The sequence below is a fragment of the Canis lupus genome, chromosome 33 (assembly GCF_048164855.1).
Source record: "Canis lupus baileyi chromosome 33, mCanLup2.hap1, whole genome shotgun sequence".
Lineage (NCBI taxonomy): Eukaryota > Metazoa > Chordata > Mammalia > Carnivora > Canidae > Canis > Canis lupus.
The window spans coordinates 18,054,807-18,078,576 of record NC_132870.1 but is presented as its reverse complement, the minus strand read 5'-3'; the positions used below and the strand labels follow the sequence as shown (position 1 = coordinate 18,078,576).

Sequence of the window (23,770 nt, the reverse complement as noted above, 5' to 3'; positions counted from 1 at the left end):
TAACAAAACACAATGTGTACATGTAGGAACCAAGCATTGGGCACTGGGAAAATTGTGAATGCAGCTGGTTCAAGGGGGAAGGACAAATTCTAATCTAGATGTGGGCGGTGTGTGTGGGTAAGGATATGGGATCCATGATGGCCATGCAGTTGGAGAGTCACCAGTGAGCGGATCCTGTGAGGGGAAAAAAATGCAGAGGCAGAAAGAAGAGAACAAGAAAAAGAGCTTTGGGAAATATTCCTATTTAAGGTTTGGGTGTGATGAACCAAGCTGAATAGAACACATAAAGATGAGGCAGATAAATAGAGTTTGCATCTGGCATGGTGCTTAATACTGAGCAGCTCCTCAATGAATTATTTTTGAATGAAAGAATGAATGATTGTAACTATAATAGAGAAAAAAAATCAAAGGTAAAGAGAGTTTCAAGATGGTGAAGTGGTTGACATGGGTCTTATTAAAATTAATATGTAAACAAAGAGAATAACACAAAAAAAAATCATTGGATTTGTCAACTGAAGGACATTGGTGGCCTCTAGGGTTTTTTTCAGAGGATACAATCCCAGTTAAGAAGGGTTCAAGGTGTGAGTTAGTGGTGAGGCAATGGAAACTATTGTATAAAGGTACTGAATATAAATAATAAAACAGTATGTTAGGATAGTGGACCAAAATTCTCTTATGTAAATAATCATATAGCAGAAAGTTTTAATTTATCTTAACACATTTTTGGAACTGGGTAAAATAGTAGTTGACATTATTATTTCCCAGTGAAACTCACTGATATTCCCCTTTTGAGTCTTCAAGTCATTATTTCAACCTACAGCTGTAAAACAGCTACAGATAGGGGGAAGAGAGTGGAGTCCAGGTATATTTATATCTTATTCTCTCACTGTTGTCCACAGTGTTCATACACTGCAATCCTACTTATAAAGAAATGATTCAAGGTGATTTATGAAAACATAGTCTCTATAATGGGAGTTAAAAATTGTAAATAAGTGGATGAAAAAAAATGAGAAAAAATAAATTTTGAAAAGATAACCAAGTTAGGTGGGCAATTAAAGTGTAAAACATTTGGTATAATTCCCAGTATATTCCTTGGTAATAGGTATGAATTTGCTATTCCAAAGCTTTTAAGAAGGAAGCGTGGTTAAGTTACAAAATCCATGTGTCTATGAGGAAAAATATGCCCAAAAGAAGTTCAATTATTTCTCCTTTCGTTCTACATAAAGAAACATTTCTTGTTAATACAGTGAACAACATCCTTAAAATAAACACAGCAATGAGTTTTCATAGGGCTCCTTCTGTTAGTGTCCCTCAATGTAAGTAGATGATATAAATTCAGTAAAATAATTCCACAACGATTCAGCAATTCAGTCAAGGACAATACTTAACTGTTCTGGCCTAATCCAGGGATAGATTCCAGCTTGTCTAGGGCAATGGTGGCACGCCCTTCAGAGTGACTTGCTTCCATAAATATTTTTTTTTGCTCAATTGAGCTTTTGATAGCAAGTGAGTTAGATATTCCCTGTCAGATACCTAGAGTGCAAATATTTCAAGTTGCCAGTTATATGTGAAACCGTGTGCTTCAAAAGGCAGCTGAGCCTCGGGTGGGATTGTCATCCTGAGGGACCTGACAAAAGACATGTATGTTAATAGAAGGCATCTTGTCTCCACACAGAGGTGGCTGGAGACATATGCTCTTCAAGAAGTAATTTTAAGCTTGCTCTAGCAAATAGACCCCCCCAAAGTCTCAAGGTCCTAAACCCAGATAAGCAAACCAAAATACACGGCTGTGTCAGAGAAACCAAATCATTTGTGCTTGAAATCTAGCTTTGCCTGTTACTAGTTTTGAGGCTGTAGGCAAGTGTGTTAATATCTCTAGATTTCAGTTTCCTCTCCTGGAAAAAGAAGTAATATAAAGACTTACCCAAACTCCCTTACAGGTGTGCCGTGAGCAGCAAATGCAATTGCTTTTGTGAAAGTTTTGTAAATTAGGCACTTCTGTGTAGAAGTTATCCTCACTGACAACAGCAGGCAAAGGATGAGAAAATCTCTCTGACAGGAAACTCAAACTCCCCTCTGAGGGACTTTGTCCCGGAGGCTTCAGAATCCATCCAGCATTTACCATATTATCCTCACTGGACTTTGAAAAGCCGTGAAAACTTTATTGTTCATTACCAACCTTCTACTTAATTGCTGCTTCTGCAGCTAATTTTTGCTTTGTGTTCATTTCCATGTCATCTGCAGTTAATATTTAGAGAATGTTTGCTGAAATATCTCAGGTAACACGTGAGTCCTACAGGAGTGGAGCCCTCTGCAAAAACATGAGTCAGATTTATTTATACGTATTTTCTGCTAGTTTTGTCCTGTATATTTTCATGTCCCTTGTTCATGTAAAGAAAGGAGATGTGGAACTAAATGCTCTGACCTTTGGTTTTACATGGTTAAATCTTGATCTTCCCTAAGTCATGCCTTCCAGATATGCTTAGACATGTTTCTGATTTCAACACTCCTTCTTTCATCTTGCAAACAAAAAGATTCTTATCATTATTTCTCCTTTGTTTTTCATTCCCCATTACGAATTCCACTTCACCACTTCCCCTATTCATTACATTCTTGCACCTCACTGGGTTAATAAATTCTTTTGACACCTACTGCCCCTTCCTTCTCTCACTATCCCTCCTCCAAAAATGGTGCCCATCAATATTGCATGCCAGGGGTGTGCTTGGAGAGTACAGGTCTGACAGCTCCCCAACCCAGCAGGGAGGCTTCTCCTTTCTGTTCCAACTCAGTGGTGAGAAGAACCCCTCCTCTTTCTGCCTCAAGCGCCGGCTGTTAACAGCAGAATGAGAGACAGATGTTTCCAATCTCCAACTATATTGCAAGGACCACTTGAAATGGATTCCACTTAAATCTCCTTCCTTAAAAGTTTAATGCTCACTTATCAAAGTACACTTGTAACTAAAAGGTAAGAGTAGTGCTCACGAAAATGTAGCCACTGCTTTTTGCTCCCCCTGCCCCATGGTAGGAAAAGTAGAAATAGCAAGAAGAAGGCTACTGCTTAGAACAGATAGTATAATATTGACTACACCACAATGAAACCAAAACTTAATCATGTACTAAGAGAATGAATTTCAGAGTGGAGGGAAGGAAGAAAAACTGGATTAAGAGGAAATGAAAACGAAGGGATAAAGGGGATGGTAAAGACTTCTCAAGCTGCCAACAACCTTATTATTTCCCAAAGTACCTTTCCAAGTACTTTGATAACTTTGGATTTAATAAAACTTTGTTGTTACTCATTGAGGATGGAAAACAGTCAAGACTAAAAGGAGACAAAAACTTTTATTTTCCGAATAGGAAGAAAGAAAAGCCCTAGGTTGGTAAGATCTTGGTGAAATTTTCGAAGGAGAGGAAGCAGTGATAACCAAGTTTTATTAAGGAGAAAATATGTCAAAATTTAATTGAATTCTTAGAATGAAGGATAGTAATTGTCAAGAGCTAAGGACTAAGATGTGACCTTACTGTGGTTGCCACAGTTTTGTGGATGCTGATAGATGACACAAGAGACGGAACAGTTTTTTACTCACAGCAATAGCACTATCAAGAGTTTTCTCGTTTTAGTGTCAATTCCTAAAACCCCAGTTTCAAAGGGCGATGCAGAAGGGGTCAGATGACATCTACACACTCAGTGGTTGCATTCCAGGAAGGACCTCTGAGCTTAGAGAACCTGTATTTTTATAATGGGAAGTAGACATGTTTACAATTTGCTCCAAAGATAAGCAGTATCTTTATCTTCCAAGGTGATTGCTCTACAAGTGTCTTGAAAAGACAAGCAGAAACATGAAAGATCCATGGAGAATTGTCTTCCAACACTGTGTGTGTGTGTGTATATCACATGTATATCACAAATATTTATGATATATATATATATATATATATATATATATATATATACACACACACATATATATAAAAACAGCTGCCATCTTCACTGAGTGTTAAATTAGGGTAAGCCATAGCTATAAGCTAACTTCTAAATTATTTAGTATTTAATGTATTAACCATAGATTAAAAAAATCCTAGAGGAAAATCCTTTTCAAGTGGCCATCACAATTATAAAGGAATTTGATATGTCTATTGTAATACCTGTGTGAATGAAATGGAAAGATATGAACTGGACAATGTAACAATGTATATTTTATATTTTATATTTGGCTAAACCAATAAATTCTAATTTGATGTGAGGCTAGAGAGAGGTTTCAAGTAGTATCTTTGAAAAGGTCTTTGCTCTATTCTTATACTATAGTGTTATCTATGATTGGAACCAGAATATAAATGGCAGGCATATCAGATTTATGGAGGATAAAAGACCGGAAGAGTTGGCCAATATTTGGAGGAAAGACATCAATAAGAAATAGATGACCTGAAATTTTCTCTGAAACTGTTAAGGTGAAATTAAATAGCTAAATATAAATTTCTGGACATAGGTTCAAAAGCCATCACTGCAACCACAAAACTATAGAGATTTAGCTTAAGAGCCTTTCATGTTAGGAATACACAGAGTGGTTAGCCTTAACAAATTACTTAGCCTTCTTGGGGCTTCAGTGCCTCATTTTATAAAGGAGACGCTTAACCGTATCATCTCCATCTTCCTGTGTAACTCAAGTGTGCAATAATATTTATAAATACTTGACTGAAAATAATCTAAGGCAACAATTTTGTAAAGCATTGATTCATCGACATATTCCAAGGAAGGAAAATAGTAGTCCTGCTATGCTGCCTATTTGACTATAATATTCATCTCCAGATGCCTCACTTCAGTGAAAACATTGGAACACTAACAGACATATGTAAGAGAGCGAAGATACAAATATAGGGAGAGACCTGGAAACCATGCTTTTCTAGTTGAAGTTCAAAAACTGAGGATATTTAGTCTGAAATAAGACTTTAGAGGCATCATAACAATCACTAAACATTTGAAAGACTCTCATGGCAAAGTGGGGAGAAAGCAGGCCAAAGATACGTGGAGAGAAGTGACAGGAAGACAGATTGTGTTTACCCTAAGAACGTTTTGTAAATTCAAATTGATACTAGATGAGGGGACCCTCAGTAGTAGTGGAGTACAATTTGGATGTGTCTAAAGCACTATTCATATGTAGCATATTGTAGAGAGGTCTCTACTTTGGAGGGATGGTGGTGTTTGTTGAACCCAAAAGCCCTGCCTCCTTTGAAACTCTGAGTTCTTGATTTCTTAGCCACAATGTTCTGACAGAGTAGTTTTGAGTATTGTTGTTGAGAAGGCATTGGCTTTAGTCCCAGGACTGGCACTTGTTGTACAATTTTGGGCAATCCACTCAATACTTTGGGACTATTGCTTACATATCAACTGATACCTTGGGTTAATTTTTCCTTTTGTTCGTTGATTACAGTCTTATTAGAGAAGGTCTTAAGACAATTTAAAAAATTATGGAAATAAAGAATTTAGATTTTTGAGATTCTTTCCACCCAGATCCTGCATATGAAGCATACAAGTAGGGAGATTCCATTTTGAATTCTAGAACTATAGAACATAGTTCTATAGTCTGTCTGGTCATACTTGAAAGAATGAATCTCCTCCACTAGCCTGAATTATTCCTGAAAGTCATTTGGAAGAAGTTTAGCTCTAGGGTGTCTTTACTCTGAAGTGATTTTTTTGAAGTATTTCTCAAGTCAGGTCCTAAAAAAAATAAAAATAAAAAATATTTGAAACTCTGTGAGAACAAGGCCAAGTATTATCAGAAAATATGGTATGTAAGGACTCTGTTCCTTCTTGTTCCATCCTAAAAGTATTGGTTCGTGAATTCAGAGGAAATTACCAAACGTAGACCTGTATCTGGGAGAAGGGGATCAAAGAGGTACTGGTGATTCACTGTTATAAATCTCTCCAGTCTTGAAAATTAAATAAAGTCTTGGTATAAAGGACATGTCTTCCCATTTAATTCTGCCTCTCCACTCCCCAACCCCAAATAACAAAAACAAAACAAAACAAAACAAACAAACAAAAAAACCACACACACACACAAAAAAAAACTCCCAGGAAGAAACAATTTGTACAACTTCAGATCTAAAATCACAATGAGAACATAGTAAATGGATGCTATGGAAATGTCACTGATGCCAATCTCTGCTCTTCTCCTAGGCCACCCATGGAAGACACTCAGACACTCTTGACTCCTGTGGTGAGTTGTGGACCTCCAGGAGCCCTGCTGACTCGCCCGGTCATCCTCACTATGCATCACTGCGCAGATCCCAATACCGAAGACTGGAAGATACAGCTCAAGAACCAAGCAGCACAGGGACAGTGGGAGGTGAGCTTCCCTTGGGATAAAGACAGAACATAAGAGCAATTCATGCAGATAAACTGGAATAATTATGGGAAGGCTTTTATTTTGAAAGCAGAACATGCATGGAATTTTAGCTTGCACTCAAAAGGAGAAAGAGAGAAGGAGAGAGTGATGAGAAGAGAGGAGGGAGGGAGAGAGACTAGTTTCTGAGTGATTTATCTACTGATGGGTAGGCACAGTGAGAATGATGGTCAAGCATTAGCCAACTCCTAGGGAAAGAACATTTGAGAGTCTTACACAAGCCCCATTTGGAACTACGTACTGTGTCTTAGGATGGGAAACTTCTATCTATTTTTTTTTTTAATTTGCAGGGAGAGAAACATTGCACCTGGGTTAGAAAATGGTAGGCATTGTAGACACGTATAGTTCTTCTGAACTGTACTTGGGAAAACAGAAAGGGTGCATCTCCTAAGCTCCACTAGAATGAAGAACACCTTTGATGTCTTAGCTCTCTGTGGCTGTTGCCATCATAACTTAAGGATAGTGCCTCAAACAGATCTCATTCTCTACATCAGAACTCTGCAGTTAGCACTGGAAGTTATGTAGAAATGAATTTGTTTGTTAGATTTACCATGTAAGTTTTACCTAGTAACTAAAAGAACAGCTTGTGTATTTTCATTGTCATCCCTTGAAAAGACAGTTATCTATTGTGTAAGTAGGAAAAAGCCAAATTAAACATTACATTTTAGAATATTCTCAAAAAGCATATTTCAGGAATATGTCTATCAAAAAATGTCTAAATTATAGACACATATAATTTATATATAAATTATATAGACTAAAATAGTTTTGAAAGCTACTTCTGTATTTTTGTGTAATCATTATAAAGTATCTAATCCATATATTATCAACTTTGTAATTACTTATAGTTATTTTTCTTTTAGGAAAGAAATTTTGAGGAAAAAATATACAAGAAGATTCAATTATTTAATATTACAAGAAAGAGGAGTATGAGAGTTAGAAGGGTATCCCTGGGTTTACTGTAATTTCCTTCCTAAGGACAGGAAGGATGGCCACATGTGGGGATCACTCCTTGCCAGAGCACCAAAAGTCCAGGACTGAAGTCTAGGTGTATACTTTATGTTGAGTTATGACCAGACTTAACTAGTTATGACTTCCAGTCCATTTAAGCTTGAGATGATTTATCTCAAAAAAGTCCCAAAATCTTAATCTCAGAGTGATTCTAAATTGTTTCCACAAAACTCTGCTTAATTCCCTAATGCCCTATTTCTGGACTTCAGTAATAATAACACTAACAAACAACAATAAAATGAAATAAAGAGATGAGAAAAGTAGAAGAGGGCAGTGCTTAAGAATATACTTACACCTGTGGCAGGGACATGGTGCATCTCTGTTCTCAACTATGTCTTACTGGAGGCTTTCTGTAACATGCTTCATGGGATTTTTGAGGCTTGTCATCACCCTGCTGGAGAAAAAGAGAAAAAAAAAAAGCACTTCTTTTCAGGTGCCTTTGGGGCTAAAATAAACCTGAAGGTATTGAGTTTCTTTCTCTCTTGATAGTACAGGCACAGTTGAAGAAATGATTTCGTGGATGGCGTTAAACCCCCCCTCATACTATCGCTCAGATGATGTCACAAGGCCTACCTAATTAACAACCACCCAAGTGGCACTTTCTTTCATATGTTTGTTCAGTCCCAGAGACTCAATTTATGATGACACATTCATTCTGTTTTTTTTTTTTTTTTTTTTTTTACAAATAGCCATTTGCTCACCATGAACCAGGCCCACTGAGCTATGGTGGGAATCAAAGCAGATGTAGTTCCTGCCTCTGTAGAGAGTATAAGCAGCCTAATGTGGAGGCAGAGTCAGGCCCACACATGTATTTTATTTCTACCACGTGGAGTTTGCTTTTAAATTTGGATTAATTAAAAGTTGGCAAATTTCACATAAAAAATTTGAACTTCCAGCTTCTCTTGAAAAATACAAGGACCAGCATTTCTGCATGGCTGCGATGGGCAGAGCACAGGGGAGACTGAGCTCTTTAAACAAGTTTGTGTTTCCACTTCACCCCAGTCTCCCCCACGCCCTATTGTCTTCTGCCCTACCTGCTTCACACATTCTTATTACCTGGATACCCGGAGAGGCATGTGGAATTTTGATCCTTGGTTTATGGGTCCTACAATTGGTCTTTCATATGACTTTCTTCTGTGGCCTGAGTCATTCAGATAATTCAAAACTTAGTTGAGTTAGTAACCATTTTAAAAATATTCATCACTCCCATTTATTTTTATTTCTTGCTAAGTATCTTCAAAAGTTGGAAGGTTAGGCTGTTTAACCAGAGAAGAGTATCTTAGAGGCATCGAGTTTGTCATATTGTACTTTCTGTAGAGTCCAGCAGCCCAGAATATTGAGAAAAAGCAATGTATTGCTTTGGAAAGTCATTGGCAGGTGAGTTTGGAGGAGCACAGTAGAATGGTATTGCATAAATCCTTAATTTCTCTAAGTCTTTTCAAACCCCTACATTTTTAAGGAAAAACTTACTACTCTCTAATGACATTGAAATAAAATAGTACTCTTAAATCCAATCAGAAACTTAGAGATTAAAACATTAAATTCGAATAAATGGGTAATAAGCTCAGGTACACTGAAATTAAGAGGATAATTCATGAATTTCTTGTGGAATTTTATGTCGATTCCAGTAATGTAGATTCCTAGATCAAAAAAGTGCTAGAGGACATCTAAAAACAAATATTAGCAGTATGAAGGCAAGGGGAAGTAAGGGAGAGAATGATTAAGAATGGAAATAGAGGTAAAATAAAGCCTGAGGAAGGGAAAAAAAGAAAGAAAGAAGAAAAAAAAGAAAGAAGAAAGAGAAAGAAACAAAAAGAAAGAAAGAAAGAAAGAAAGAAAGAAAGAAAGAAAGAAAGAAAGAAAGAGATAAAAGGATGATCAACATTTAGCAGAAGAGGTCCTGCTCCGTCTACCTGGCCCCCATCATGGCGGCCAACAAAATCCACAGTGACTCAACCACCGCCTCTTCCTTCTTGTCTTTCAGGATGTGGTAGTGGTTGGGGAGGAAAACTTCACCACCCCCTGCTACATTCAGCTGGACGCAGAGGCTTGCCACCTCCTCACAGAGAACCTCAGTACCTATGCCCTGGTTGGGCAGTCCACCACCAAAGCTGCTGCAAAGCGCCTGAAGCTGGCCATCTTCGGGCCACTTTGCTGCTCCTCTCTGGAGTACAGTGTTCGAGTCTACTGTCTGGATGACACCCAGGATGCCCTGAAGGTAAGCAGCTCCTGTCCACATCTCCTGCTTGACCTTTGCACACCGAAGCCAAGATTTGGCGTGGCGGTGCACACCCAGAGAAGATGTGTATGTTTGTGCACCCAAATGCATGACCCAGTGTCTGGCCCCAAAAGAGGCAGTTAAAAAAAAAAAAAAAATTAGACATTTCTCTGAGGCCATGCTGATAAATGAGTTGTTTCCGTTGTGCTGATTCCTCCCAAGGGCTACTTTTGTTTACCTTCCTTGATTTCCTTTAATGAAAAATTTAGAAGAAGTGGAAGAACTTGGCAACGAGATGTGGATGGTAAATAATCTGCTTCCATGTTTATCTCAGCTGTGTGCTTCCTATAAAAGGAATTGGCGTAATTGCTCACGCTGTATGTCCCTCTTGTGTGCCACTTCATTTATATGCTTTCCCATTCTTTTTACGAGGACTGTGAGGAAGAGGGTTAGCATTTGACAACAGGCTGCTGCTTTGCAGAATAAATGAGCTTAATTCCTGGTGCTATTATTGTGATTCATTTTATCCCATTTGAAGCTTTAAAAGATATAGTAAGTGCCTTTGAAGACGTTATGATCTAGAAGGAGGAATAAAAGAAATATGCCAAGGAATAAGAGAGAAGTCAGAGTCCGATAAACGCCATCAATTAATGGAAAGTTCTGTGGGAGGGAGTTCAGTGTGGGGGGCATAATATTATTTTGAGGACATCTGAAAAGGAGCTAACATTTGAAATTAGTCCAAATGAAAGGTAGAGTTTGACCAGCATAATGGGAAAAAATACAGAATTTCTAGGTGAAGTGAACAGCGTGAAGAAACACAGAGGGAACAGTACAGACTCCACACAAGCATATTATTTCCGAAACCCTAGAAAGATATATAAGAGTTTTATTGTGATGGACCTCAACTGCCAGAGAGAGGAGTTGAGATTCAGGTTCTTGAGTTACTGGAAAGCCAGTGGAGAAATTTAAACCAACCCAAAACATGATTAGAAATATCCATTGGACATATTAGTCTGACATCAGTGGAAAGATAGAGTCAAGAAGAGAAGCGTGAAGAATCAAGGAAAGATCTGGGCTGATGGTGGAGAAGTGAGAAGGGAATGAGGTGCGGAAGGTCCTGTAGTATAACTCCCATGGGACCTGGTGGCCAACACTGGATGGGTGGAGCAGAAGAGCAAGTGTGCCTCTAAATAACAGTAACACTTAGAGGGCAGATAGCTTTGTGGTGACTTTGCTTTTGGAACATCAAAGTAGAGGTATGACTTAGACATCAGGACAAAGATGTCCCAGGGATAGTTAGAAATATGGGTGTCGCTTTCCGGAAAAGAGCAGATCCTAAAGTCGAGACTCAGGAACCAATTATATAATACTGATATTTGTCACCCTTGTGATCAGGGACAATATCAAGGGAGAGCAGAGGGATAAGATAAGCAACGTTGTCAAAAATAACAAGCATAGGGACACCTGGGTGGTTCAGCAGTTGAGCGTCTGCCTTCGGCCCAGGACGTGATCCCAGGTTCTGGGACCGAGTCCCACATCGGGCTATCTGCGGAGAGCCTGCTTCTCCCTCTGCCTGTGTCTCTGCCTTTCTCTCTGTATCTCTCGGGAATAAATAAATAAATCTTTAAAAAAAAGAAAAGAAAAAAACATTAGTGAGAACTTCCTATGTGCTGAGCATGATTCGAAATGTTTATTAGCTCATTTAATCCTTACAGCAACCTTGTAAAATACCATTAATTCCACTTTTGAGATGTTCAGTTTAGGGCACAGAAAAATTAGGTAATTTTCTCTAGGTCACAAACTATTGAGTAGAGAAAGCAGGCTTCACGCCTGGGAACTGGCTGCAGTCTAGACTCCACTGGTAATGTGGGTTGCTGGAAGAGCCGCACCCTAGAACATAGAGACCTAGAGGTGCCCTGCCATTGCAGGGGTTGAGGAAGGGCAGTCAGGAGCTATAGAAGGAAGAGCACCCAGAGGAGGAAGAGAAGTGGAAGGAAAATGTGTCAGGGTAGCCAAGGGAAGAATTTTTTTCTACATATCAAAGTATTTCCTTCTGGAGTTTCCATCCAGAAAGTAGTTCTAGGTCATGAAAACAGAGTGTCTCAGGTTAGGTCCATGGAGGGGATGAGACACAGGATATATTTTTGATGGTTGACCTTGTAAGAGTTTCTGATGTTGAATAAATGATGTGAACACACAGCTGTAAGTGTAAAGCTTATGGTTATTTCTTTTATATTCCTTGCAGATGTGCTACTTCTAAGGCACTGTCAGAAAAGAAATCATCCTAGGCTTAATTTCTGCATAGGGAAAACCGTATTTGTAGTGGAGCCATGGGATCTGATTAAGGCAAATCTTTTAACCGTTCCAAGAAAAATCATTGTAAAAAGCATACTATGGAAGATCTACATCATATTTAAAATGTTTGATACATGTATTTTATATTCACACAGATAGTTCTTATACTTGGGCACACTTGATCTTTCTTCCCACCAGAAACACACAAATCTGCCCAAAACGGTAATAATTCATTAAAATAATTTTAATTTTTTTAATTAGTGAGAGGAAATGCAAATGGTCAACGCTGGGAAAGATCGACAAACAGATTTGAGCAGCAGAAACAACCCAAGAGCAGTTTGAATCACGGTCAGTGATTTCCCAAATAGACATTTATAAATTCTCAGCATCTGGGGATCCAGCACTTAGCTTGAAACAAATATGAATAATGGATAAGGCTTTCTTGCACCTCATGGCCTTTTAATAATGTAGAAATACCAAAATCCTAGTTATAGGTAAACGGTCTATCCAACACACTGAAGAGACAATTAGTTCAGTCCCAGCGACGCTGCCTAACACCCACGCTTGAATCAGAACCTTGGGGCTGCTTTGCAGACAGGCCCTTTACCTGAATTCTGCCTCTGGCACCCGCCTTCCAGCGCTCCCCACCAGTCTCTCTGCCATCTCTCTGCTTCCCATCATCGTCCATAAATCCTGCCCTCCAAACACCTCTTCCTCCTGCAGGCCCACCAGCTCCCTGCGCACACTCTTCCCAGGTTAGCAGTTCTCCATCCCATGCACGTGGGAGTCAGTTGGGGAGCTTTAACAAAGACTTACTCTGCAGTCCCAACCCAACGGTTCTGATCTAATTGGTGTGGATATTGGTTATGATAAAAAGCAGGAATATTCTCGATATGTTCACTTTCAGACATTGGGCCACGGGTTTTTCTTTTACCATTCCCTAGGTTATTCTGTTGTGCAGAATAAAAGAAAATTAAGAACTGTTATCCAGGGACGCCTGGGTGGCTTAGCAGTTGAGGCTCTGCCTTTGGCTCAGGATGTGATCCCGGGGTCCTGGGATCAAGTCCCGCATCGGGCTCCCTGCAGGGAGCCTGCTTCTCCCTCTGCCTATGTCTCTGCCTCTCTCTGTGTCTCTCATGAATAAATAAATAAAATCTTTAAAAAAAAATACTGTTATCCTAAACACTTTCACTGATTTTTTTGGAACTTTCATCTTACCGAGGACAAACTTTCCTAATCCTTGAACTACTCTCTCCACCTCCTTCACAGCTCACATTAACTGCAACTGGATCTTCCATGTGACACGGCATCCCTCAGAATCCCTGCGGGGAATACCACCCTCCCTCTAAGTGAGCATAAGGCTGAGAGGATGAGTTTCAGTACTTCTCATACCTCTGACTGCTTCCAGGGCATTGTTTTCTTGGAGGGCTGGCTTTTTCTACCGCTGTTCTTATTCTGATATTCTGTTATTCACTATCTATTTCAGATCCAGAGCCCAGAATCTCCTAGTACCTACCCCTAGCCTAGCAGTACCTGCCTCATGGTCTTTCTTTCCACTCCTCTTATTCCTATCATCCTTTCAAATTCAAAGACACCGCTCATTACAGTTCTTTGCCCAAAGTTATTCTGGTGACCTTCACATCATCCCCCATCATCTATCTGCCAGGGTAAACTTGCTCTGGATTTCACCCTCATTAGCATCTCCACCTGCCAAGATCCCTACCTCAGAAGCTCCTGATTTCTGACCACATCTGACCTTCCATCTCACACACAAAGGCAGGCCACGGTTGGATTTAAGGAAGACCTCCTTCAATCTTCTCTGGTGTCCTGGTCCATGAACCCTCCTCTGCGCTCCCCCAAATCTCCAGGGAACTCACTTGCAATCTAAATCTCTTGCCAGCTGGAGCTGCTGAGGGTTTCTCTAATTTCCACAACTAAAGATGACTGGCACTGAACAAGCCCTCTGGTTTTACTTCCAGATTGTGGTGTTGCTCTGACAACCATAATTTTTTTTAAATATATTTTTTATTTATTTATGAGAGACACAGAGAGAGGCAGAGACACAGGCAGAGGGAGGAGAAGCAGGCATACGGGACTCAATCCCGGGACCCCAGGATCATGACCTGAGCCAAAGGCAGACGCTCAACCACTGAGCCACCCACACACACTCAACCATAAATTTCTGCTTGAGTGTATCCTACTCCCCAGGTGGCTGCCCTGAGCTGTGCCTCCCCTGTTTCTCTGCACTCCTTTTGATCCCTTCTTGGCTCTCCTCAGATCTCACAGAGGCTTCTTCCAGGTCCCTGACTACACAGCAGCCCCTTCATGCTTTGCAATGACCTGACTCCTACTGCACCACTCAGAGGACACTCCCGTAGAGCCTGTCCTTTACTCTTTGAACCTTTTATTTCAGCCTCTCCTCATCTGGCCTGGGCTCTGATGAAAAGGAGCTCTGCTTCCTTGTTTGCACTTGAATCCAGCTCAGTCATCTACCCCCTCCATCTCCAGTGCAGCAATTGGTGACCCAAAGTGGGTCTCCTCAGGCTTGATATTTTCTTATAGTTACCACTGCGTCCTGAGGATTCCTTTGGAATTACAGAAACCCTCCCAGAATGTTAGACTGGGGCAGAGAGGGAGCCCAGCGGAGTGCTCCTCCTCAGAGTTTCAGAACTACACAACATGGAGAGCTAACTAGAAAAATCTGGCCCAGTGTCTGGAAGTGAACATATTGAGAATATTAATTCCTGCTTTTTATCTTATGTGCTTATACTGTCCATATGGATGGGGAGGAAAAAAAAAAGGAGACCACCACATGAGTTGGTGTCAAGGAGGCACTGATGCATCCTTTCATCTCCGCACCCAGCTCTTTGAGGGCAGCAGCCCTGGTGACACCTTCCCTCGGTTTTGTTAAGCCTGCAGGCGAAAACGGTCCCTGAAACTTAAAAGCTGTGTTTCACAATTTGGAAGCATTGCTGAGAATTAGAATGCCAGAGGTGAGTGCCAATATAAAAGCCAAGGCTGCTAGGAGATAAGAGGTTCTCAGCCACCTTTGGGGTGGGTTTTTCTCCCGTGCATGTGCATGTGCTCGAGGGACCAGTGGGAGCGATGTGCAGGGTGAGCTCTTGTGGAGGAATAAAGATGGAAGAATTGCAAAAAACCCTTTAGAAGCAATCCTGTGCTCACATAGCGAGGTTCTGTCATAAAGATTTAGGTCCGTCAATGATCACAGTGTCTCTGTTTCCCTCGTCTTTGGGTGATTAAAGTGATAATATTGGCATTTCCCTCTCATTATTTGCAAAGATTTAAATCTTCCTATAAAAAGACCAGAAATGAATAGAGAGCAAGATTATATTTGGGTAAGTTTTAAAACACTCAGAGAGAAACATACATCAACATGGAAATAAGGCATCTCTGTCCCACTATCCTGAGGGTACAATTTCTGAGATTTTTCCTTTTGTAATAAAGAGGTTTATAGTAAACCCTGAGATGCAGAACCTAAAAGAAGAGTTATTTGCATACATTATGGGCAGCATGTGATGTTTATTGAATTTCTGACAAATGTATATGCGATATGAACTGAATATGTAAATTAACATAAGCTGGCTCTCTTCATGTAGTCATTTGGCATGGAGCAGAGTGTTCTTTGGATTTCTTCAGCTTTCACATACCCTAATTCAGGCTGCGGTCTAGTATAGAAACTCCGTGAAAGATCAGATTATGTGGAAAATAAGAGAAAATGAAAGAAATGCTGAAAATGAGAGGAAGTGGGAGGTCTACTCGAGAGTTGTGTGATACTCAGCCTCTTGGCTGCAGCTGTAGACAGGCAGAGGTAGCCTGGAGAAGCTTTTGTTTTCATCGTGCCACCTGATGCCTTCCACTGGCCTTCTGACGCCCCCCTCCATGGCAGCTGTGACCCTGCAGAACCCAGAGCACTTCAAGCCTGCCTCTTCTGGGCTTATGAAGGCTGGCCCTCTTTTAAACTGGCCCCGTTAGCCTTAGGTTTTCTTTCAGTTCCCTCAAACAACCTCAAAGCTAGCTTGACCCATGTTTTATACTTTCAGGACGCTGGTCTCTTCAGTTAAGTTAATCTATGTGTACATGTAACACAAGTATTAAATGATACCAAAAAATGCATAAAAGGATGCAAATGTGTTTTTCTTATCATTCTGCTGCGTGTATGGAAGGAAGTGTGGTGTGGTGTGGTAGGGGAACTAGAGTTAGGCTGGCTAACTCAATTGGTCCTGCAGCTCCTCAGGTTTGTGGCTCTGGTCATTGAACTTGACCTCTTTGACTAACAGTCACTTGATCTACATCAGGGACACTGAGAAGATTCAAGGAGATCAAAGTTATTACATTTCCTAGCACTAAACAGGGGCTTGATGATGTTCATTATCCCTAGATGGGCATTTAGATATAACGGCATTGTGAAGGTAATGCCTCAATGATGATATTAAATCTAATTGTACTCTAATTTGTGAGGTGGGTTTCAGGACTGTAGGCAGGCTAGTTGGTCAGCCATTTAGGGACACGGATCTTTTTGGTGAGTCTAGATTTACTGAATCTTTATTATCCTCTCATGAGACTTGGCCCTGCCCTACCCTGTATTTTGGAAATGACCTGCCTTGTTGAATTTATTTTTTTTGAGAGAGAGAAAGAAAAGAGAGGAAAAAATAAAAGTGCTGGTACACAGTATAGAGGCCCCCAAAGATCTCTCTTTACAAAATGTTCAGAACCTGTAAATGTGTTACCTCACATGACAGAAGGGACTTTGCAAATATGATGAGGCGTATGGACCTTGACATGAAGAGATTATCCTGGATTTTCTGGGTGGATCTAATCTAATTACATGGTGCTTGAAAGTGAAGAATTTGTCTTAGCTATCTATAGTCCCAGGGAGCCATAGCCATGGAGGAGAGACCAGAAAGATGTACCATTGTGATTTTGAAGATGGAGGAAAGGGACTCTGAGTCCAAGAATGTCAGCCTCTGGAAGGTTTTGGAAAAGACAAAAAAGCAAATTCTCCAAAAAGGAAGGCAGCCCTAAGAACACCTTGACTTTAGCTCAGTGGGACTGAGGTCACACTTTTGATCTACACAACCTCAAGGTAATAAATTTGTGTTGTATAAAGTCATTAAGCTCAAGGTGAATTCTTATGGCAAAAATAGAAACTAATGTGGAAATTTTAAAATGGCATATTCAGTGACAAAAAGAAATAAAAGATGATTTCAGAAGTTTTAGAACAAACTAAAATGTCCTATTCCTAATTCCAAAGATGTGAGGGATCATCTTCTCCTTAGAAATATGCCCAGAGGTGGACAAGTGACACTGCCACTTCTTCAAATGCCACCCTTTGGCATTTTGCTTTAAAAGTGTCACAGAGTGCCCTGACTAGGCAGGCTAGACGTGGCAGCTCTGACCGAGCATCTGTGGCAGTGGCAGCTGTGGGAGCAGCAGGCAGAGCCCTGGAAATGAAGTGACTTGACGGGGAGTGTTTGCACATGGTCACCAGAGTCCGGCCGTGTTATCGTGAGGACGAGGCATGGCAGGCACACTCAGGGGGGAGAGCACAGCACCCCGGTGTGAGCTCAGGAGGAAGAGGTAGCAAAGCCAGCGGCGGTGACCCGAGCAGGTGGGAGAGGTGGCCCACAGTTGGATGTGCACCCCCCCACCCCCGGGCCCTGCAGCCAGAGGCCACAGGCCAGAGGAGGAATCAGCGCAGTGGAACGGAGAGCAGCTTGGCTGAAGCGCTGGCAGGGACCAGCAGAGAAGGACAGCCACTCTCTGTGGCCTCTGTTTGGGAGGCATGCAGGCCCACAGCTGTGAGAGCGACAGAAGGCCTCCGTGGCGAAAAGAGAAATTTCTCATTCCCCATGACAAGGGCAGGTCTCAACACAGACTTAAAGAATTAACAGGAGTAAGACAAGGTTCTATAAAATCTGAATGGAGATGTGATTTTTTTTAAAACCAAGACACCCTTGAGGGTTGGTGTTTGTGAGGCCCGAGTGGAGGCTGAATGTGGCCTTGAGACCCCTGGCCCAGATGATGGAAGTGTGGAAAAGGTGGGGCACAGGGCCTGAGCTGCCCAACTCAGTCTCCGGTGCTTGGTCCAACACTGGGAACAGAGCATGGAGCGGGGTGCCTCCCTGCCCATCTGTCCCTGGGTGGAAAACCTCCGGAGTGCGAGGCCCACCTGCTTGGGATCCCAGGGCCGGCCCTAGGCCCCTAGGCAGCTGAGTATAGCCCAATCAGGCCTTTCCATTTCCATCAAGAAGAGAGAGTGCGCAGACAGATCACATCCACACAATACAGAGAATGAAGCCAGACAACATAAAACAAAGCCTTGATTTAACCTCCTTCCAGCCTTCTCTTCCAGAAGAAATTTTAATGCATTATATGAGATTCAAGTTTAACCATTTGTTTCCTCCTTTCTCCAGCTGATAAGATTTCTATTAAGAAAAAGAAAGAAGTGCTAAGAGGGCAGTGAGGAAAAGGAGAGAGTGGGGTGTGGGGCCGAGGGAAGGCTAAAGGCTAGATAACCCACAAGCAGGATGACGGCTTCTGGAGGAAGGGGAAGCGAAAACACGTGCCTCCAGCAAAGGAGGCCATACGGTTCAGAGCCTCAGTAAGAGAGGAAACCGGTTCTGGAGCAGGAGTAGGGTGAGCTCAGGGCCCGGAGAACGGAGCCAGGGCCCCAGCACCTCACACAGTTCCTGGCACAAAGCGCCCCCCAGGCAGAGACGTCTCACATCCGTAAACTTGCGCTTCAAGTGGCTCAGTGCGTGCAGCTGTGTTGCCTGGGGCTCCCCCGCGCACTAGCTATGAGACTGACACGTGGCCTGGAGGCAGATGCGGTCAACCCCAGCAATAAAGCAGCATGAAAAATTCTGGGGTGAGGAAAACCAGAGTGTGGGAGCTGTAAGGCTCCTCCCTCTTGCCTTGTCCTGTGACGCCTTGATGACAGCTGATCCTCTGGGCTAAGAGCCTGGGAGAGTTCTGGGTACAGGCCAGAGGGACTCCCTGTGTACGTATGCACAGGCCTTTAAAACAGCTAAGATTTATTGTGGCTCTTAAGTGGCCCACACTAATGGCTGGGCATGGATAATGTCTTGGTTTAATTGGTTATTGTGAAAGCCGCTTGTTTCTACTGTGGAATCTCTTGTCCCTGCCTTTCGAGCGATCCCTCTCAGGCCTCCCAAATCAATAGAGCCCTCACTCAGGGCCACCCGAGAACCTGTGCTGGGCAGCCAGCGAGCAGGGCAAGCAGCCATCTGAGGATCGCTCAGACCCCGCCGGGCCCTAGACTCACACGCGCAGGGCCTGCTCCTGGGGACTTTACCCCTGGGATCTTGGGTGTGTTGCCACAGAAAGGGGAGCTAGGGATACCTCTGCCAATAAGTGACTCCTGAGAGGGTCTTCCCAACGTTAAGTTGCAGGGTGGAGATAGGAGTGACAAAGGAAGGCCGAAAGTGACCCCTTCTCGTTGAAGCAGAGCAAGCTCATTAAAGCCAAAGGGAGAGTCACCCAGAACCAAAACAAGGCCCCAGGTGGGAGTGCCACCGAGAGAGAGGACAACCTTTGCAAAGGAAGGTGGTGTTTCTGTTTCTGAGAACAAAGAGCCTCCACGATCCTAATTCCTATTGTGGCATTTCTTTCCAAGGTCACCTTATCTTTTCTGAAGTCTGACTACATCTTTTGACCTTAAAAAAACGTTTGTTCTTATTCTGTCTTAAGGTGCATGAAATATCCTAACTGTGTGATCCAAAAGCAGCTGTCTGAAAGCTGGGTGAGAGCTGAGCACAGTTTTGGGGTTATGTGTTTACATGGTGATCTCCCCTCCTTGAGTGCTGTGCAGCGGGTTTGGGGACTCGTCTGTGTGCCCCAGAGCCTGACATGGTTCCGCAGGGCATGGATGTTTTACTGATGTTGAATGAATACTCTCAGGAAGATTAAGGAGAGGAAAGCATTTAACTGTAAAGCTATATCTTATTGATTCATACATTTGTTATTTTTATGTCCTCTTCCTTCTGTGTATCCTATGTATAATAAAATGATTTCATGCAGAAGGAATTCAGAAAATCAAGCTTTTTGAAATATAAGTTACAGCATATTTTTCAGTAGGATCTGCTGTAACATATCTGAAGTTATAACAGTTAAAAACATAGCAATATGGAACACAAGCCTGACCAGTGTATCAAATGGGCTGGCTTCTTCTCTCTTCTGACGTAAAATTTATATAGGTGACCCTTGAACAATATGGGAGTTATGGGCACCAACCCCTGCACACAGTTGAAAATCTGCATATAACTTTTGACTTCCCAAAAACTTAACTACCAATAGCCTACTGTTGACCAGAAGCCTTACCAATGGCATTAAATAGCTGATTAACACATTTTGTATGTTATATGCATTATGCACTGTATGCTATCCATAAATAAGCTAGAGAAAAGAAAATGTTATTAAGAAAATTTTAAGGAAGAGAAAAAATCATTTGTGGTAGTGTCCTGTAGTTGTCAGAAAAAAATCAGTGTGTAAGAAGACACATGAAGTTCAAACCTGTGTATGGGATAAGCTCTATGTGTCAAGTCATCTCTGACTCATGTAGTTTTAGATGATTTCAGTTTCCAGGATTTGCTTTCTTGATTGATTCCAATATCTTTAATTCACTTTAATATTTTTAATTTGTGCTTTGGTCATTGTCTTTATTTTGTCCTGTCTCCTTGAAGTTGAACATCCTGAATGTGATATCAGTTGCTACTTCTCAGGGAGAGCATTACATTTGAGTTTGGTTAGGGTTCTTCTTACCAAATCATTTATTCCAGGGCTGATTTCTCCCAGAAGTAGCAGTGAAAGGACACCTGCCAAAGCCAGTGGTCTCCAAAATGGCCCTCACACGGCCCAGACTCCGTGAACTTTGGGGACAAAAAAGATAATAATACTTCTGTGTTGATTCATCTTAGCTCATACTTTTAACCTTATGTGTACTTTATAATGTAATACAGTAGCTTACTGATGTGTTGATATTGGTATATCATTTATAAAGAAGCATAGAATTCATGCTCAATTTTCTTACCAATAGGCATATGCAGTATGCTTGGAGAGGGACCTCTGCTTAAAAAAAAAAAAAAAAAAAAAAAAAAAGTCTTATTTGTTTATTTGAGAGAGAGAAAGTGAGCAAGAGCAAATGAGAGAGCACAAGCAGGGGTAGGGACAGCAGCAGAGGGAGAAGCAGACTCCCAGCTGAGCAGGGAGCCCAATGAGGGGCTCCGTCCCAGGATTCCAAGATCACAACCTGAGCCCAAAGCAGTCACTTAACTGACTGAACCACCCAGGCACCCCAGAGGGACCTCTTCTTTAAGCATGGGTCCATGCTGATGGACAGTTTCTCTATCACCAGGGTTCATGTCTAATCAAAGGGGACAAAAAATTAGGTTCCCCCAGCTTAGTGTAGAAATTTTTTTTTTATCATTCCCGTTGCTGGAAAAATAGCTTAAGAATATGGAGATGTGGGGCAGCCCTTGTGGCTCAGTGGTTTAGCACCGCCTTCAGCCCAGAGCCAGATTCCAGAGACCCGGGATCAAGTCCCACATCGGGCTCCCTGCGTGGAGCCTGCTTCTCCCTCTGCCTGTGTCTCTGCCTCTCTCTCTCTCTCTCTCTATGTCTCTGATGAATAAATAAATAAAATCTTAAAAAAAAAAAAGGAAATGGAGATGTGTTCTCTGGCTCTATTATTTTTAAGATGACATTTTACTGGGGCACCTGGGTGGCTCAGTCGGTTAAGTGTCTGACCTTGGTTTCAGCTCAGATCATGATCTCAAGGGGATGGAGATCAAGCCCCACCTCAGCTCCAGGCTCAGCGGGGAGTCTGCTTGGGATTCTCTTTCTCTCTCCTTCTGCTCTTTTCTAACCAGCCCCCTGCTATCAAATAAACAAATCTTTAATCTTTAAAGGTAAAATAACATAAAATAAAATGGCATTTTACTCTGTACTTTCTCTCAAAAAAAAAAAAAAAAAAAAAAGGCTCACGCCAGAGCCATCATTCTCCACCAGTGAGAACTCTCAATCATGCCTTTTGAGGTCAATGCCTAAGAAACCAAGGACAGAGGCTTATTCTTGGGCTGACTCCAACCCAGACTTTGCATTCAAATGTGGTATTAGATTTCTTGACTTCAAGGTCATGGCCAATAGGCAGTTCAGGTTTTTTTCACTGGTCCTCCCTGCTAAGAAAACTGATAATGTTCTCCATATCCTCTAGCAATCTATGTTGATTGTAGGAATGGGGTGTGGATTATATATTGTTGGGTACAATTTCCTCCCAGAATACAATGCATCTTCTTTTAGACATCCCAGGGAGATAATTTGGACATAATGAAGATCTATAGTAATCAGATAATTACTATCGATTGCTCTTTAGACATCTTGATGAGGTAATTAGGGTGTACTGGAAAGAAGCTAGAACTGATTGATTGGCATGACTGTAATCTCAAAGATTTCTAATTATGTTTCTTTTCTTCTAATGGCTTATAAACAAACATCATTTTAGCTTTAGAATTTGTCAGGTGCCAGGTTCACTGGGAACATCAGCTTTCTCTATTATGCTAACTAGACACCGAACATGATCAACATAAGCTCATTATGCCTTGCTGCTGAAGCAGAAGAAACTGCAATTAACCCTCACTTTTCTTATTCGTCTTCATTTCCACATGGCTAGATTCTTGTCGAGGAACGGAGTGTGAAGTGTTCCACGAGGAACATGTGCAACTCTGGGTTGGGTAGGTCTGTATGGCTTATTGGGGACCCTCAGAGCCTGCTGAGCTGTAGGCACAGCAGAGCCAGGGAACAACATATGTGTCCTGGTAGCTGACTGACTGGTTGGGAATCGGCTGACTGTTCAGACTCCTGTCACAAGTAATAGCTACTCATCAGCCAGCAAGGTTGCGTCCTCTCCATGTAAATATTCTGAAGCAGCTGGACCATGCCCGTCTCTCCACCAATGCGCTGCTACCTCATCTCGTCCATTAAACACTAATTAGAGGAATCCGTGTCTGAGACCATATTCCACATCATGCTAATATCTCCTACACCTTATAGGACCTTTCAGCAGCTTCATTATTCATAATAGTAGCCTGACTTAAATATGATGGATGCTAAGAACCACTAAGAAGTAGCTCGAAATGAGCTGTTTACATCTAATCAATGATGTTGGTAAGCTCTGCACTTACTGGGCTACATGTGCGTGGGTTAGAATTCATTCAACAAATGCAAAGCGGATGTATTTCTGGGTAGACAGCAATCTGGTTCCCATACTCACAGTTCTCCACTGTGATCCATCTGCGCTTGGTACTCCAGTAGGAGCCTAGTACAGGAATGACCTGGATGGGTGCCTGTTTTATGGAACCCCATGCTTCCAACTGAAATGTCACCAAAGAAGAAGATTGTGTTCTGCCTTTGTTTTAATCAAATCCATTATTTTCCTGAACCCTCAAAACAGAAAGAAGGAAGGAAGGAAGGAAGGAAGGAAGGAAGGAAGGAAGGAAGGGAGGGAGGCAGGCAGTGGGACTGGTCGGCCACAGATTGCCTACATATGTGTGTCGCTAAAACTTTTAAAGCATAACAGGAGCAAAGTGCCTAGGGATGGTTCTTATAATAAAGGAAGATCCGCATGTTTTGTTCATTGATAACTTATGGTTTGCTGCTGTTTGGATAATTGGGGCTATACTTGGAAATGCTTCGTTAACTCCCATTAGCTTGTTTGAGAAATGAAAGTATACTTAAAATTTGTCTTCGTGTTACATCTTTATAGTATAAGTAAAGTTACATAGCACAATTTTTAATCAGCCACAGTTCT

At 41.6% G+C, this 23,770-nt stretch overlaps 1 protein-coding gene across 3 annotated transcripts in view; it reads left to right on the top strand.

The window, feature by feature from the left end:
* UNC5C (unc-5 netrin receptor C) overlaps positions 1-23,770 on the top strand; it is a 351,352-nt gene that overhangs the window by 310,298 nt on the left and 17,284 nt on the right. For all 3 annotated transcript variants that reach the window (XM_072810537.1, XM_072810536.1, XM_072810538.1), the window contains 2 exons: positions 6,176-6,344; positions 9,397-9,630. In XM_072810537.1, the coding sequence (XP_072666638.1) occupies positions 6,176-6,344; positions 9,397-9,630 (403 nt within the window). The remainder of the gene's footprint in view (positions 1-6,175; positions 6,345-9,396; positions 9,631-23,770) is intronic.